General features: G+C 40.8%; 1 protein-coding gene across 4 annotated transcripts in view; it reads left to right on the top strand.

The window, feature by feature from the left end:
• INTS14 (integrator complex subunit 14) overlaps positions 1–14,923 on the top strand; it is a 43,033-nt gene continuing 28,110 nt past the window's right edge. For 3 of the 4 annotated variants that reach the window (XM_030875227.3, XM_070044891.1, XM_070044892.1), the window contains exons 1-6: positions 1–118; positions 4,658–4,941; positions 7,740–7,847; positions 11,039–11,194; positions 12,410–12,528; positions 12,963–13,105. In XM_030875227.3, the coding sequence (XP_030731087.1) occupies positions 4,720–4,941; positions 7,740–7,847; positions 11,039–11,194; positions 12,410–12,528; positions 12,963–13,105 (748 nt within the window). In that variant the 5' untranslated portion in view covers positions 1–118; positions 4,658–4,719. The other variant, XM_070044890.1, reaches the window with a different exon arrangement.

A 14,923-nucleotide genomic window follows, 5' to 3' on the forward strand; every position in this document is an offset into this window, starting at 1 on the left:
CAAGCGCCTAGCGAACACCCGGCGCCGAGTTCCGTTTCGTCGCGCGGCCATATACTTCCGGCTGCGGCGCGCAGGCGGAAAGGGTTTGGTGACGGACCGTACCGGTGATGGGCGCGGGGTGAGTAGAGGGCGCTGGAGACCGTAGGCTGTCTTGGATTGCTTGTTGGAGCTGCAGGAGAAGGGGTCGGCGGCGGGAAACAACGCGGGGCCGACCCCCGGCCTTTCCGCCGCCGAGGTGGCCGCCCCGCGCCGTCTCTGCGGCGCCAGTTCCGGGCCACTGCCTTCGTTCTCCCTTCGCTCTGCCGCGCCAGAGCTCCGCACAAGCACCACGATGTCGGCCCCTTACCCAGGCCCCCTTCGCCTCCTCTTCCCATAAGAGACTTCCAGATCTTAAAGATTTTTGACTGATTTTAAGGTAAAAATACATCCCCAGGCAGACGCGATCCAAATGCAGGAGTTCTGTGTTTACAGGTTGGCACTTTAGAGGTGAAGTTGTAACGAGAACGGTGGAGGGGACTCATCCGGGCAAGAGATGTGAGGCCAACAGACAAACTTAAGAGTAGGTTAGCGGATCCCTAGAAATTCGAGTGGAATCACGCTTTAAGAGCGATACTCCTCAGAATCACTTCTTTATGAACGAGCCAATTGTCTCCTTCTGGGAAGAATTATAAATGTGTAGCTAATGGAGATGACCAAATCAAGGGGCTGAGGGCTACTTGAGAAAAGAAGACCACTAGTTGTCTTAAGCATTGTATGTAAACTGTACTTACGAGAAGGCTATGGGGGTGGGGTGGAGGACCTTAGGGTAAGAATCAACCCAAGAGAGAAGTAACATGGTGTTTTCACAAAATTGCTGGACTGTGTGGGCAGGGATTTTTTTTTTTTTTTAATCAGGCCTAGGCTACTTGAGTGAACCACCCTTCAAGAACATCCATCCATCTTTTACTTCTGTGCTGACAACCTGAGTTCTAAATTGGTTTCCCATGACTTTGCCATTGTTAGGAAGGTGTGTTTGGGGGTGGACACAAATGCATCAGTCTGAAGAAAGAGCCAGCTCCATAAGTGTCTTCCCAGAATGCAATCCTGCCAGCTATGGTCACCCATTCCAGTGTTACAGAAGATTTCATGAGCTGGAAATGCTTTCTTATATATGATCTAAATCTGTGTATCCTGATTCTCATTCTCCTAAGAGATGAGGCCAGTACTCCGCATCCCCAGCTTTCAGTAACGTAAAGACCTCTGTGCCTGAATGGGAATACCATAGGAGCTGGATAAACTCTATACGTGGGTAGAGGCATAGGAGTTCCTGATATCTCTGCTTGAACGAGGAGAGGAGGAAGTGTGTTTCTGGTGTCCAGAGTTAAAATTTGTAATGTGTTTTGCCAAAAAATTAATGTTACATCTGGTGCTGAGAGGTAGTTTACTTGTCATTATCAAGTATTTGTCAAGTACATACTGTGTGCCCACTGCTGTGATAGGTTCTGAGGAGACATTGGTGGGCAGAATCTCACACTGTCCTTGCTCTTGTTGAGCTTATCGTCTAATGTAGTGTAGTTGAACCAGTATTGCACAGGACCTCACTTCTTGAACAACACAGCTGAGACCCAGAAAGGGTCTGGAAAGACTGAGTAGATGAAATAGCACCAAGTTGATAATGCCTAAGCACATGCACGTGACAGCAGAAGAAACTCACAGGCTCTCAGAGCCTGTTAACTTTGACTTCGGACACAGTTTTAGCAGGCTGGATTACCTGGCTTTCCAGCTCATAGTAGCCAAAAAGCAACAAATCGGAAAGAGGGAGGATGATTACAGAGAAAAGTGGGATGCAAAATGATGGTCCAAAACTTAGTTACAAAGAGGAGGCACCAAAACAGAACACAACAGCCTGGATCCCTTGAGTACAAGGCAGTGTTTCTGGGTATGTTCTATATACTTGTTCCATGGCATCAGCTAATGATCAGAGAAGGGTTAAATGGGAAACACAGAGTTAACAAACTGGATTCTTTGCTATAGAGCTTCTCAGTGTCTTTAATAAGACCTGAACTCATTTTTCTTGGCGCATCCCTCCAGGGCAGTGTTGTGCAGCACACACTTGGGAGAATGCTGGTATAAATTAAAACATGAGGGCAGCAGCGTGCTGGGCAGTATTGGTGTTCAGAGTTGTGATGCTAAGTCAGAGTGAATTATGTTTAACATGCTGTGCTTAATGAGGCGCAGAATAAGGATGCACATTTTGGGGTTTTTTGTTTGTTTGTTTGTTTGTTTTTTCGGTCCGCGGGCCTCTCACTGTTGTGGCCTCTCCCGTTGCGGAGCACGGGCTCCGGACGCGGACGCGCAGACTCAGCGGCCATGGCTCACGGGCCCAGCTGTTCCGCGGCACGTGGGATCTGCCCAGACCGGGGCACGAACCTGTGTCCCCTGCATCGGCAGGCGGACTCTCAACCACTGCGCCACCAGGGAAGCCCCTTGGTTTTTTTAAAAAATAAATTTATTTTATTTATTTTTGGCTGCGTTGGGTCTTCGTTGCTGTGCATCGGCTTTTCTCTGGTTGTGAAGAGTGGGGCCACTGGTTGCGGTGCGCAAGCTTCTCATTGCGGTGGCTTCTCGTTGTGGAGCACGGACTCTAGGTGTGCGGGCTTCAGTAGTTGTGGCACGTGGGCTCAGTAGTTGTGGCTTGCGAGCTCTAGAGCGCAGGCTCAGTAGTTATGGTGCGCGGGCTTAGTTACTCCGCGGCATGTGGGATCTTCCCAGACCAGGGCTCGAATCCGTGTCCCCTGCATTGGCAGGCAGATTCTTAAACCACTGCACCACCAGGGAATCCCACATTTTAGTTTTTTTCTATCAAAATGGTTAAACATTTTGGAAAGCAGTCTGGAAGAGTAATTTATATATCTCCTTTAGTCTTTATCGATGTTGGATACATGAGGCATTTGTATTTGAAAGGCCATTATGTGGTAAAAAGGCTTTTCCTACTTGACATGAGTCCCTGATCCCCATTTATAACATTGTTTCTGTGAGGCAATATGCTCAGAGTTCCCAACAGCCTACTTACAAATGGAATTTTAGAATAGCACACGTTTGCAGTTGGACACTGTACTAAAACAAGCCCTCTGGCCACTGTTAAGTGTTTTGAAGTAAGTTCCAAAAAAGAAATTAGTGAACATTAAATTTTCTAACTTGTTTATGTCCATCCTGAGTGTTCTCTAATTGTATATATGCAAAATTGTATATATGCAATATATGCAGTATGATTTTTATGAAGTTGTAATCGGTGTATACATTACAGGCCTGTGACCTGCTTTTCTCAGTTACTAATACTATATAAATATTTCTGATATCTGTATATGTATGATTTATTTATAGCTATATGATATTTAATTGTGTGAGTAGACTATAGTTTGCTTAATAATAGAGTAGCAGCAGCAGCAAGAGCAGATCTGTATATCTGGGAACTTTTTTCTTTATTTTTGAGCACAGAAATGTTTTCTTCATGCTAATTCTCAATCCATAATTTTAAAAGCTCTTTGTTTTCTCCATTTCTTCTACATTTTGACTTTTATACAGTTTCAAGAGATACTGCCAGCTGTCATACATATTCTTTAATTTTGCTCTTTTCCTTCATAGTTAAAGAGCTGTTGCCTCGTTTATCTGCAGTGAGTACTACTGAGGCTAGCAGTTTGTTGTTTTTGTCATGCTTAATGATTTCCAGCTTTGTCTAATTTGGACTATGACTTTACCAGCCTTTTCTTTTTTTTTAAATAATTTATTTTATTTTATTATTTTATTTATTTATTTTTGGTTGCGTTGGGTCTTCGTTGCTGCGTGCAGGCTTTTCTCTCGTTTCGGCCCGTGGGGGCTACTCTTCGTTGCGGTGCGCGGGCTTCTCATTGCGGTAGCTTCTCGTTGCGGAGCACGGGCTGTAGGCGCATGGGCTTCAGTAGTTGTGGCACCTGGGCTCAGTATCTGTGGCTCATGGGCTCTAGAGCACAGGCTCAGTAGTTGTGGTGCACAGGCTTAGTTGCTCTGCGGCATGTGGGATCTTCCCGGACCAGGGCTCGAACCTGTGTCCCCTCCATTGGCAGGCAGATTCTTAACTACTGTGCCACCAGGGAAGCCCGACTTTTTGTTTTTATATTTTGCGTTCATTTTAATTTTTTTAAAAAGGACATTAGGCAACAAGATAATTCAGCAAACACTTGCCCAAATACTGCTGTATTGAGTAAGATAGTGATGGTGCCCAAAAAGAATGGTTGATTGTCAAAAAGTACCACCATAAGACAACTAGAAATGTTCTTTAGTAAATTAAGTGTCGGAGAGGTGATGTAGGAGTGTTTGTTATATTAAGTTGTGTAAGATTTGAAAGTATTCAACTCAAGAGCTCCCTGAATTTAATATTTTGTTTTATTTTGTTTTTACTAGAAACATTTAAGATGGTCCTTGATTTATGGCCATTTAGTGGGTGATTCTAGGAGTGGTCCTCACAGTGAACTAAGCTGCTTGCTTCCCTCCCACTGAATTCCCTGCAGATTTGTCCTCACCTCCACTTAGATGGGGTTTGCCTTCACTTATTTCTGGAAAGTTAGGTTAAAATTATGATTAAAAAAATACTTTTTTCTCTCCATGACATGCAAGACCTAATCATATTTATTTTCTACAGCATTTCTCTATCTATAGCTATCTGTTTACATTCTGACTGGGAACACTGGGATCACTTTCATCATGCCTACGGTGGTGGTAATGGACGTATCCCTTTCCATGACCCGACCTGTGTCTATCGAGGGGTCCGAGGAATATCAGCGCAAGCACCTGGCAGCCCATGGTTTGACAATGCTGTTTGAACACATGGCCACAAATTACAAGCTTGAGTTTACAGCCCTGGTGGTTTTTTCATCACTCTGGGAATTGATGGTTCCCTTCACAAGAGATTATAACACCCTACAGGTACAAAAAGGAATGAGTTATTGTATGTACTGGGCCCAATTTATAGGAAGGAAAACAGTATTATCATATTGCACTGAATATTTAGAACTGGAATTATTTAAAGATAAGTCTATGGGTATAATATCTGAGTATAACTGTAAAACAAAGATTCATAATTAGTAGGCCTTCTGCCTTTGGTAGAGCTATGAGTTAGAGCTGTGAGTTGTTGCTGTAGCCTCCTCTTTTGGTTTTCTGGAATTCTCTGTGGGAGGGGAGCATCTCAGGATGTAGTGCCCTGTTCCCTAAAGTTCAGGATCTTTAGGTTCAACACTTTTCTACTTTTCTATAAAACTTGAGATGAAAAACAGTCCTTCCAGGGACTTCCCTGGTGGCTCAGTGATTAAGAATCCGCCTACCAATGCAAGGGACACGGGTTTGAGCCCTGGTCCGAGAAGATCCCACATACCGTGGAGCAACTAAGCCCATGCGGCACAACTACTGAGCCTGCAAGCCACAGCTACTGAGCCCATGCACCTAGAGCCCGTGCTACGCAACGAGAAAAGCCACCGCAAGGAGAAACCCATGCACCACAACAAAGAGTAGCCACCGCTTGCTGCAACTAGAGAAACCCCACATGCAGCAATGAAGACCCAACACAGCCAAAAATAAATAAATTTTAAAAAAAGAAAAATAGTCCTTCCTTATAAAATCCTTATTCTAGAGTAATTCAGGAGTATATTTCCTCCGCAATAAATAGCCTTTGATTTACAGATGCCAAGAAATCATTTTAAAACCTTGATTGATAGGTGTTACCTTCCAAAGGTGTTGTCTGTGATATGCCAAAGAATTACTTTCTGACAACATCTCTAAATTATTACTATTTCCAACAATACCTAGCACAGTTCCTTGCCCATAGTGAGCAGTCAGTAAGAGTTTGTGGAATTAAAATGAACAGTTTAATAGTTGCTAGGCAGTTTAGAAATCCAGGATCAGTATAGTTTGCTTTTTAAAATATAAATAATAAAATTTTGTTAAATCATTTATTATCTCACATTTTTTAAAAAAATCTATTTATTTATTTTGGCTGCACCAGGTCTTAGTTGCAGCATGTGAACTTTCAGTTGCAGCATGCAGACCCTTAGTTGTGGAATGCAGAGTCTCAGTTGCAGCATGTGGGCTTCTTAGTTTTGGCGTGTGGACTCTTAGTTGCGGCATGTGAACTCTTAGTTACAGCATGAATGTGGGATCTAGTTCTCTGACCAGAGGTCGAACCCAGGCCCCCTGCATTGGGAGCATGGAGTCTTACCCACTGGACCACCAAGGAAGTCCCTATCTCACATTTTTTTAAGTGACTCAAAAGCTTTTTTTTTTTTTCATTTTTTAATTGCACTGGATTTCTTATAGATGAGTAAACTAAGAATCTTGGATGTTCAGCAGTTCTGAAATTTAAAGAATTGCTATATAGGTAGTGAAGAGTAATGGTTGAGTCCTGGAGTCTGACTGACTGGGTTCAAATCTAGATTCTGCCACTTCTAGGTGTAAGACCTGGGAAAGTGACCTAATCGTTTTGTACCTCAGTTTCCTTATTTTAAAAATAGGTTAATTGGGCTTCCCTGGTGACGCAGTGGTTAAGAATCCGCCTGCCAATGCAGGGGACACGGGTTCGAGCCCTGGTCCGGGAAGATCCCACATGCCGCAGACCAGCTAAGCCCGTGTGCCACAACTACTGAGCCTGCGCTCTAGAGCCCGTGAGCCACAACTACTGAAGCCTGCATGCCACAACTACTGAAGCCTGCTTGCCACAACTACTGAAGCCCACACACCTAGAGCCCGTGCTCCGCAACAAGAGAAGCCACCGCAATGAGAAGCCTGCACACCGCAACAAAGAGTAGCCCCCGCTCACCACAACTAGAGAAAGTCCGTGCACAGCAACGAAGACCCAACGCAGCCAAAAATAAATAAATGAAATTTTTTTTAAATAAAGAAAATAAAAATAGATTCATTATCTATACCTTATAGCAGGGGTCCCCAACCCCCACCCCCAGCCACACAGCGGGAGGTGAGGAGTGGGCAGCCAGCAAAGCTTCATCTGCTGCTCCCCATCTCTCACATTACCGCCTTAACCATCCCCTGCCCCGCCCCACCCACCCCCCGTCTGGAAAAACCGTCTTCCACGAAACTGGTGCCTGACCAAAAAGGTTGGGGACCACTGCGTTATAGGATGTTGTCATGATTAAATGCATGTAAAATGCCTAGAATGATGATAGTATTCAGTAAATTTTGTCATTATTTTTGTGATGTCTTCAAACGTTTTTCATTTTAATTATTTCTTTCAAGGTCCACTTAATAAAGATATGAACTTGATGGACAATTCACTCTCACCTGATGAGAGAACAGAATAAAGGGAAGCTCTTTTTTTTTTTTTTTTTTGTGGTGGTACGCGGGCCTCTCACTGTGTGGCCTCTCCCGTTGCAGAGCACAGGCTCCGGACGTGCAGGCTCAGTGGCCATGGCTCACGGGCCCAGCCGCTCTGCGGCATGTGGGATCTTCCCGGACCAGGGCACGAACCCATGTACCCTGCATCGGCAGGCAGACTCTCAACCACTGAGCCACCAGGGAAGCCCAGGGAAGCTCTTTTAATCATCCTTTATAGTTGAGGAAATCTTTTTTACCATTTTTCTTTAAGAACGTATGATTTGGGCTCTCAGAAACACAGTGTCCCCTGTGTAACATTCATGCTTTGAACAGTTTATGTTTTTTTCTGGTAACAAATTAAAACAGTAAATAATAATGAGCAATTTTATCTTTCATTCAATCAGGAAGCACTAAGTAATATGGATGATTATGATAAAACCTGCTTGGAGTCTGCATTAGTTGGTGTTTGCAATATCGTTCAGCAAGAATGGGGTGGTGCAATTCCTTGTCAGGTAATGATCAATTCTTTTTCTTTGCCCTAAGTTAAAATCATTAACCACTGAGGCGCTTCATTTTTGTTCAGGCTCTGACACAGCATACATTGTAATTTCCACAAACTGTATTATACACTTTTGGTATCTTTTTAAAAGAAGGCACTAAATCAACACTAATATATTCAGAAAGCAGCACAAATATGCCTTAAGGAAAGCATCCTCCTAGTAAATTGACTTACCTCAAACTAGCATTGTTTGTATAAAACACAAAGGGCTCACAGTGGAATTTTAGAACACCCCCTGGAAGGGGCGATTATAATTTTGAGTGATATAATTGTAAACATCAGTACAATATAGTCTATCTTCATTATTCCAGTGTAGCATTTATTCAGCAGACTTTTAACCTTCTCAACTACCTGGGTTGTCTAAAAAGTGAGGTGTATGTCATAAAATCTGTTGCCCTTTCCTTAAGAGTCCACAATAGGTCCACATATAGGATCAAATCAGAGCAGAGTTGTAGCAATTGGAAGTTTGCTATAAACAGGTTCTTTGAGAAGTGGTAGCATATTTTAAAGGAGAAAACAGAAAAGTTGCTAAAAGGAAAATCATAATAGTCTACAACAGGAATCAGCAAACTTTTTCCGTATTTTAGGCTTTGCGGGTGTCAGTGGCAACTCCTCAACTCTGTTGTCATAGCATGAAAGCAGTCACAGGTAATAAGTAAATAAATGGGCATGGCTCTGTTCCAGTAAAACTTTATTTACAGAAACAAGCAGTGGGCCATAGTATATGATTTTTTATTATAGGGTCAAATACGGGATTCCTCAGTAGTGTCAGTAGCATCACCGATATTTGTTTTTTAAATAAGTATAAGATTGTGGCTGCCTTGTGGTGAGGAAAGGTTAGGGGCTGACCCAAATAAAACATGAGGGAATATGAGAAGTGATGGAACTGGTCTGTATCTTGATAGTAGAAGTGGTTACATCACTGAATGCATTTGTCAGAACTCATAGAACTATATACTAAAAAGGGTGAATTTTGTTGCTTATGAAATATATCTCAATAAACCCAGCTTTTTTTTTTTTAAGCTTTTTTGTTTTTTCTTACTGTTTTTTCTTACTCAGGTAGTTGAGTTATTTTATACAGTATGAACTCATGGGTTAGTGAAGACCCTGAGCTACTACTAAAAGGTTAAAAATCAGATCACTTTAGTGGACACTTGCTAAAAAAGCCAGTAAATACCTTTTGATCAGTTTCCTTTCAGAAATAAAAACCTTTGTCACCTTGCTTCATAAACATTAGTTCATAAAACCATGCATACAGACTGTCTAATTTCCTAGCAATATAAAGAATAAGTGAAGTTTTGTTGTCAATATCTTCTGAACTGGAAGCTAGCAGGTAGCACAGTTTCATTTGCTACTTCTTCAGTGGTTTTAGAGAAGAAACTCAGAAAACACATAAGAGCCAGACCTTGTGCACCATGCAGACTTCTGCCTTTTAATATTTTTTTCTTCCTTTGCAAAAAAGGAGAAATCTGAATTTGAGATATACTGTACCCTGAGGGGAAGGAGCTGGGCCTGGATCCACTTAGACTTGCTTGGTGAGTTTTGGGGTGAACCAGGTCCAAAACACGGTGGACGTTATTAGTGATTGTTTTTATAATCAGTTACTATCAAACAGATTTGTTTTAATGTGGAATGTTTTTAACCAAGTTTTTAAAGAGCTGGACTGTGTTTTCATTATCTGAGTAAAGTCTGTCTCATTTTGACATTACAAGAAATATTTCATTATCACACAGCATCTGAAAAAGCTAGTGGCAGAAGTAAATCATTATGTAGCAATTGTTGGTACCTAGAAGAGGGATTTGCCTTGACTGTCTTCCTAAGAGATGACATCTCTCCAGGGGACCTCTATTAAGCATTCTTGGGCTTTAGAAGTAAGTGTCAGTCTTGGCACTTCACATGGTGCAACCACCTAATACTGACTTACTGGTTTGTTATTGTTAAGTTACTAGGCTAGGCTAGGGAGAGCAAAAACAATCCTCCCCTGGATTGCTTGGGAAGTCCACCCAGGACTTCCCAAGGACTGCATTAAACAGTGAGGAAAAGGAAAATGATTTGTAACTAATGTCTATTGTTGGTATGTTTTGAAGGCTTTTAAAAATTATCGGTTGATTAAGAATGCATTTTAAAGGTCTTGTCCATGTCTGGTTAAATGGCTTTTATAAATACATATTTAATGCAGTTGTCATTTTAGTTGAGCAGGGGTAGGTAAAGTTTGTCATCTTTGAAAATAAAGTGTCAAGGTTCAGTCTTCAGACTTCTGTGCTGGTATTTCCTAGGGACACACGTAAAATAGGTCCTTATGCCATTTTTTTTCTTTTTTTCTTTTTTTCTTTTTCTGCTGCTTCAGGTCTTAGTTGCAGCATGCGGGATCTTTTTGTTGCGGTGCGCAGGCCTCTCTCTAGTTGTGGTATGCAAGTTTTCTCTCTCTCTTTGTGGTGCGTAGGCTCCAGGGCACGTGAGCTTAGTTGCCCCAGGGCATGTGGGATCTTAGTTCCCCAACCAGGGATCGAACCTGTGTCCCCTGCATTGGAAGGCAGATTCTTTACCGCTAGACCACCAGGGAAGTACCCTTTATGCCATTTTTGACACCAGTGTCTTAGGTGCCAACTCCTTCTCTAAGAGATAGCGTTCTAGTTTTAATACAATTAAGTAAGAATTGGTTATGAATGGTTTTGTCTTTTTTTTAAGTGTTCATAGGTAGGTGCTTTTTTAAAGGTTTAATAAGATAAAATACAGTAAAATGCATAGATCTTAAGTATACAGTTTACTGAGTTTTCACAAATGTATATACCTATGTAACCACTCCTCCAGTTAAGATATAGAACATTTCCATTAACCTACAGAGTTTTCTCATGCCCCTTTCTACTCAGTATCACCCCACAACCCCTATTTGATTTATCTTAGTTTTGTTTTACGTGGTCTGAACTTAATATATATGTGTAGAATCGTATCAATACAATGTGTCTGTCATCTTTCACTTGACAAATGTTGTTGAGATTTATTCACATCTTTGTTTGTATTCCTGCAGAGGTACATTTTTCAGTGTAAATGCAATTAGGGAGAAATGAAAACATTGCCAAATGAGACTGCTTTAAATAAATATGTTATTTCATGTACAAAACTCCTCTCCCTTTTTGCAAACAGGTTGTTCTGGTGACAGATGGCTGTCTTGGCATTGGTAGAGGGTCACTGCGGCACTCCCTAGCTACTCACAGCCAACGCAGTGAGAGCAACAGGTTCCCACTACCTTTTCCTTTCCCATCTAAGTTATACATCATGTGCATGGCAAATCTGGAGGAGGTAATGCTTTTTACTAAGTTCTTTTTAGTTTGATTAGATACATTTTAGGACTCAGAAATGGAATATATTTTTTAGTATATTCCATTAATATTATATTACATATACAGGCATGTGTCGGAGATATTGCAGGTTCCATTCCAGACCACCACTATAAAGCGGGGATCACAATAAAGCAAGTCGCATTAATTTCTTTTTTTCCCAGTGCATATAAAAAAAGCTTTGTTTGTACTATACTGTTGTCTATTAAGAGTGCAATAAATAGCACTGTCTAAAAAAAACCAATGTACATACCTTATTTTAAAAATATTTTATTGCCAAAGAGTGCTAACCATCATCTGAGCCTTCAACAAGTTGTAATCTTTTTGCTGGTGGAGGGTTTGAAATATTGCGAGAATTACCAAAATGTGACACAGAGACAAAGTGAGGAAATCCTGTGGAAAAATTGTGCCAATAAAATTGCTTGACACAGGTTTGCCACAGACCTTTGTTTAAAAAAAAAGGCAATATCTGCGAAACTCAATAAATGAGGCATGCCTATAGTATAACATTGAACTCCATTGTTTCAACTGACACTAATTACTGATTATATTTGAAAAGACTCTATGTCTCAAATGCTTTCTGAAAGCAGAGTGTTGCCACATCTCAGGAAACATAGCTGGAGTTGTTATCCGTCCTACTTCCCACAAAGATTCTTCAGATGCTACAGAGTCAGAATGTTCTTTTTGGTGTTAGGTGTTTCCCTCACTTAGGAATTCTTATGTCCATCACACCAGAAATGTTGACAGAAGTGTGCTTTGATTTTTTGTTGTTGTTAAGTAACATTACTCTGATGTATGTTTTATTAAACTCTTATCTCCTGGTTTTCCCATTTATTTTGGAAAGTTATTTAACTTTTCTTCACCTCAGTTTTTCTATCTTTAAAATATAAATAATGATGGTTCTTACCAAAATATGTTAGAAACACTTGGAAGGGAAGGTGCTATGTGAATACCAACTGTGGTCACCTCTGAATCTTTGCAAAACTACTTGGAATGAAATAGCTCTACTGGTATAATTTTATATAACATTCCTCTTTGGTAACCTTGAGTCAAAATTGTTAGTTATTTTCCTTCTCACATTGTTAAAAAAAATCATCTTCGTTTTGTGACCTTAGTGTACTGATAACAATCTGGCATTTTATGCCACTTTAAAAGAGTCATCTGTTTTGCTTTGTAGCTTCAGAGCACTGATTCCTTGGATTGCCTTGAACGTCTTATAGATTTAAACAATGGTGAAGGGCAGATTTTTACTATTGATGGCCCCCTGTGCTTGAAAAATGTACAGTCTATGTTTGGGTGAGTATATACTTTTTTGCCTTCTTACAATCCAGCATTATAATTTGATGTCAGACAATAGTATCTATTTTACTGTTTCTAGTTGTGTCATTTCATTTTCCCCAAGTTGCACATTTTTCAGATAAAATGATTGGTAGTAGTGATTTTTAGGTGTTGACTCCCTTTTAAATTAAGCATGACTAAATCTATAATGTCTATAGGTATTGACTTCCTTACAATGACAGCAATTTCAAAGATTTAACTGCTTTTGAGCTTTTCAGAATTGAAATTTCCTCACCAAAAATATCAGATTTTGTTCTGTTTCACAAATGGTCAGATCATAGCTTTGGAATCAACTTGAAGGGAAAACAAACTTGACATCTTAAAAAGATTACTTGAAAAAAATTATACGTATCATATTACTCTTTCTGTAACAAATAATCATCATATTCTAGAAAACTGATAGATCTGGCATATACACCTTTCCATGCTGTTCTCAAGTGTGGCCACCTAACCGCTGATGTGCAAGTCTTCCCCAGGCCAGAACCTTTTGTTGTAGACGAGGAAATCGATCCTATCCCTAAAGTCATTAACACAGGTAACTTTTTTTATACTTCATTCTTAGTTCTTCTGTTATCCCTACTTTCTTCTAACTTCTGACTTTTACTCTCCTCTCTCCAGGAGGGTTGAAAAGAAATGCCAGTATACTTTGGATGGGAGGTTGCATTGCCTAAGGGGTGGCAGATTAGTAGTCTTCCGTGGTGAGGTCATGAGTTAATCTCTGATCCTAGATGATTATAACCACAAGTTACTAGAGTTGGAAACCAGGGCCAGATTCACTAGCATTGAAATCCTTGAGGTAGTTCTTAATAGAGATAGTAAGACGGATTAGCGTCATTATTAAGGTCATATATGAAGAGCTAGCTTTTAGACTTGGCTGTGTGACTTTTCCTCTGTGACCCTGGACAAGTCACTTCCTCTAGTTCTTATTGGCTAGGTGAGTGGAATCTCTAGGAGAAATGATGGTCTCTCAGGTCTCAGTTGTGATATATTGTACCCCTCTAATCCTGCAGCTTGTATTATGACTAAAAGAAAGCAATGTGTTATGGCTTCTACCATGTTGCCAGTGCTATGCTTAGGTTAAATTGGCAAAGCCAATAATCAAAAGTAACAAGGGGTGGTAGAGAAGAGAGTTGTCTCATATTGGCAGGTGGACTCCTTGAGTGGTGGGTATATGTTTAACCATCACTGTTTCGAGTCACCACTGCACACCCTCAGTGCCTGGCTTAGTGTCTGATGCTTAGTAGATGTTCACTAGGTAATTGTTCAATCAACAAATGATTAAAATTGGACTTCCCTGGTGACGCAGTGGTTAAGAACCCGCCTGCCAGTGCAGGGAACACGGGTTCGAGCGCTGGTCTGGGAAGATCCCACATGCTGTGGAGCAACCAAGCCCATGCGCCGCAACTACTGAGCCTGCGCTCTAGAGCCCGTGAGCCACAACTACTGAAGCCCGCGTGCCTAGAGCCCGTGCTCCGCAACAAGAGAAGCCACCGCAGTGAGAAGAAGCCCGCACACCGCAACAAAGAGCAGACCCTGCTCACTGCGACTAGAGAAAGCCCGCACGCAACAGCGAAGACCCAAAGCAGCCAAAAATTAATTAATTAATTAATAATAAAAGATATAATGAAAAAATTTTTAAATGATTAAAATTAAGTACAGCTGGAAATTCATTTCATTCTTGGGTGTGTAGACTTTAAGGAGTTTTTGAGTGAAGGGCTGTGCACAGGCTGTTTTGTTTTCTGTGCCTTTATTTTCTGCTCCTGCTAGAAATAGGTCATCCATCTCTTTCATTGTGACTAGACAGCAGTGTGCCAAATGTTTTGTTGCCTTCAAACCAGTTATATTCCACTTCTCTCCCACCCTTTTAGGATGAGTAACTTCAAATAGATCTTTTCTTCCCAGAAGTACATTACTTTCTATGTACTAGATTTCACAAATGCAGTGTTTAGGTGGGGAATTCAAATATGATGACTAAGAAGGTTATTGGAAGTTCTCTGAATGGCTCTAATGCTTTTCATTTTAAGTAACTAAGAAAATAAGGATAATTGTCCTTTATTTAATGGACTAACTTATAAAAGCTTCTAGTCCAAGATTTTTGTTATAGCTTATATTTAAACCACTAAAACATAGGCCTTTTTCTACTCAGATGAAAAATATATAACTGCTTATGCTGATTCATTCGTTACTCAGCTAAAGAAGGTAATGATAGCAAAACTCCAGAGAAGCAGATTTCCTGATGTATAAGAAGTATGGTATACTCACCATGATCCTGATTTTTTAAAACATTGTTTTGAGAATATGAATGTGTATATGCCTAGAAGAAAGACTAAAAAGCAATTCAGTAAAATATTAA

The sequence above is a fragment of the Globicephala melas genome, chromosome 2, assembly GCF_963455315.2.
Source record: "Globicephala melas chromosome 2, mGloMel1.2, whole genome shotgun sequence".
Taxonomy (NCBI): Eukaryota; Metazoa; Chordata; class Mammalia; order Artiodactyla; family Delphinidae; genus Globicephala; species Globicephala melas.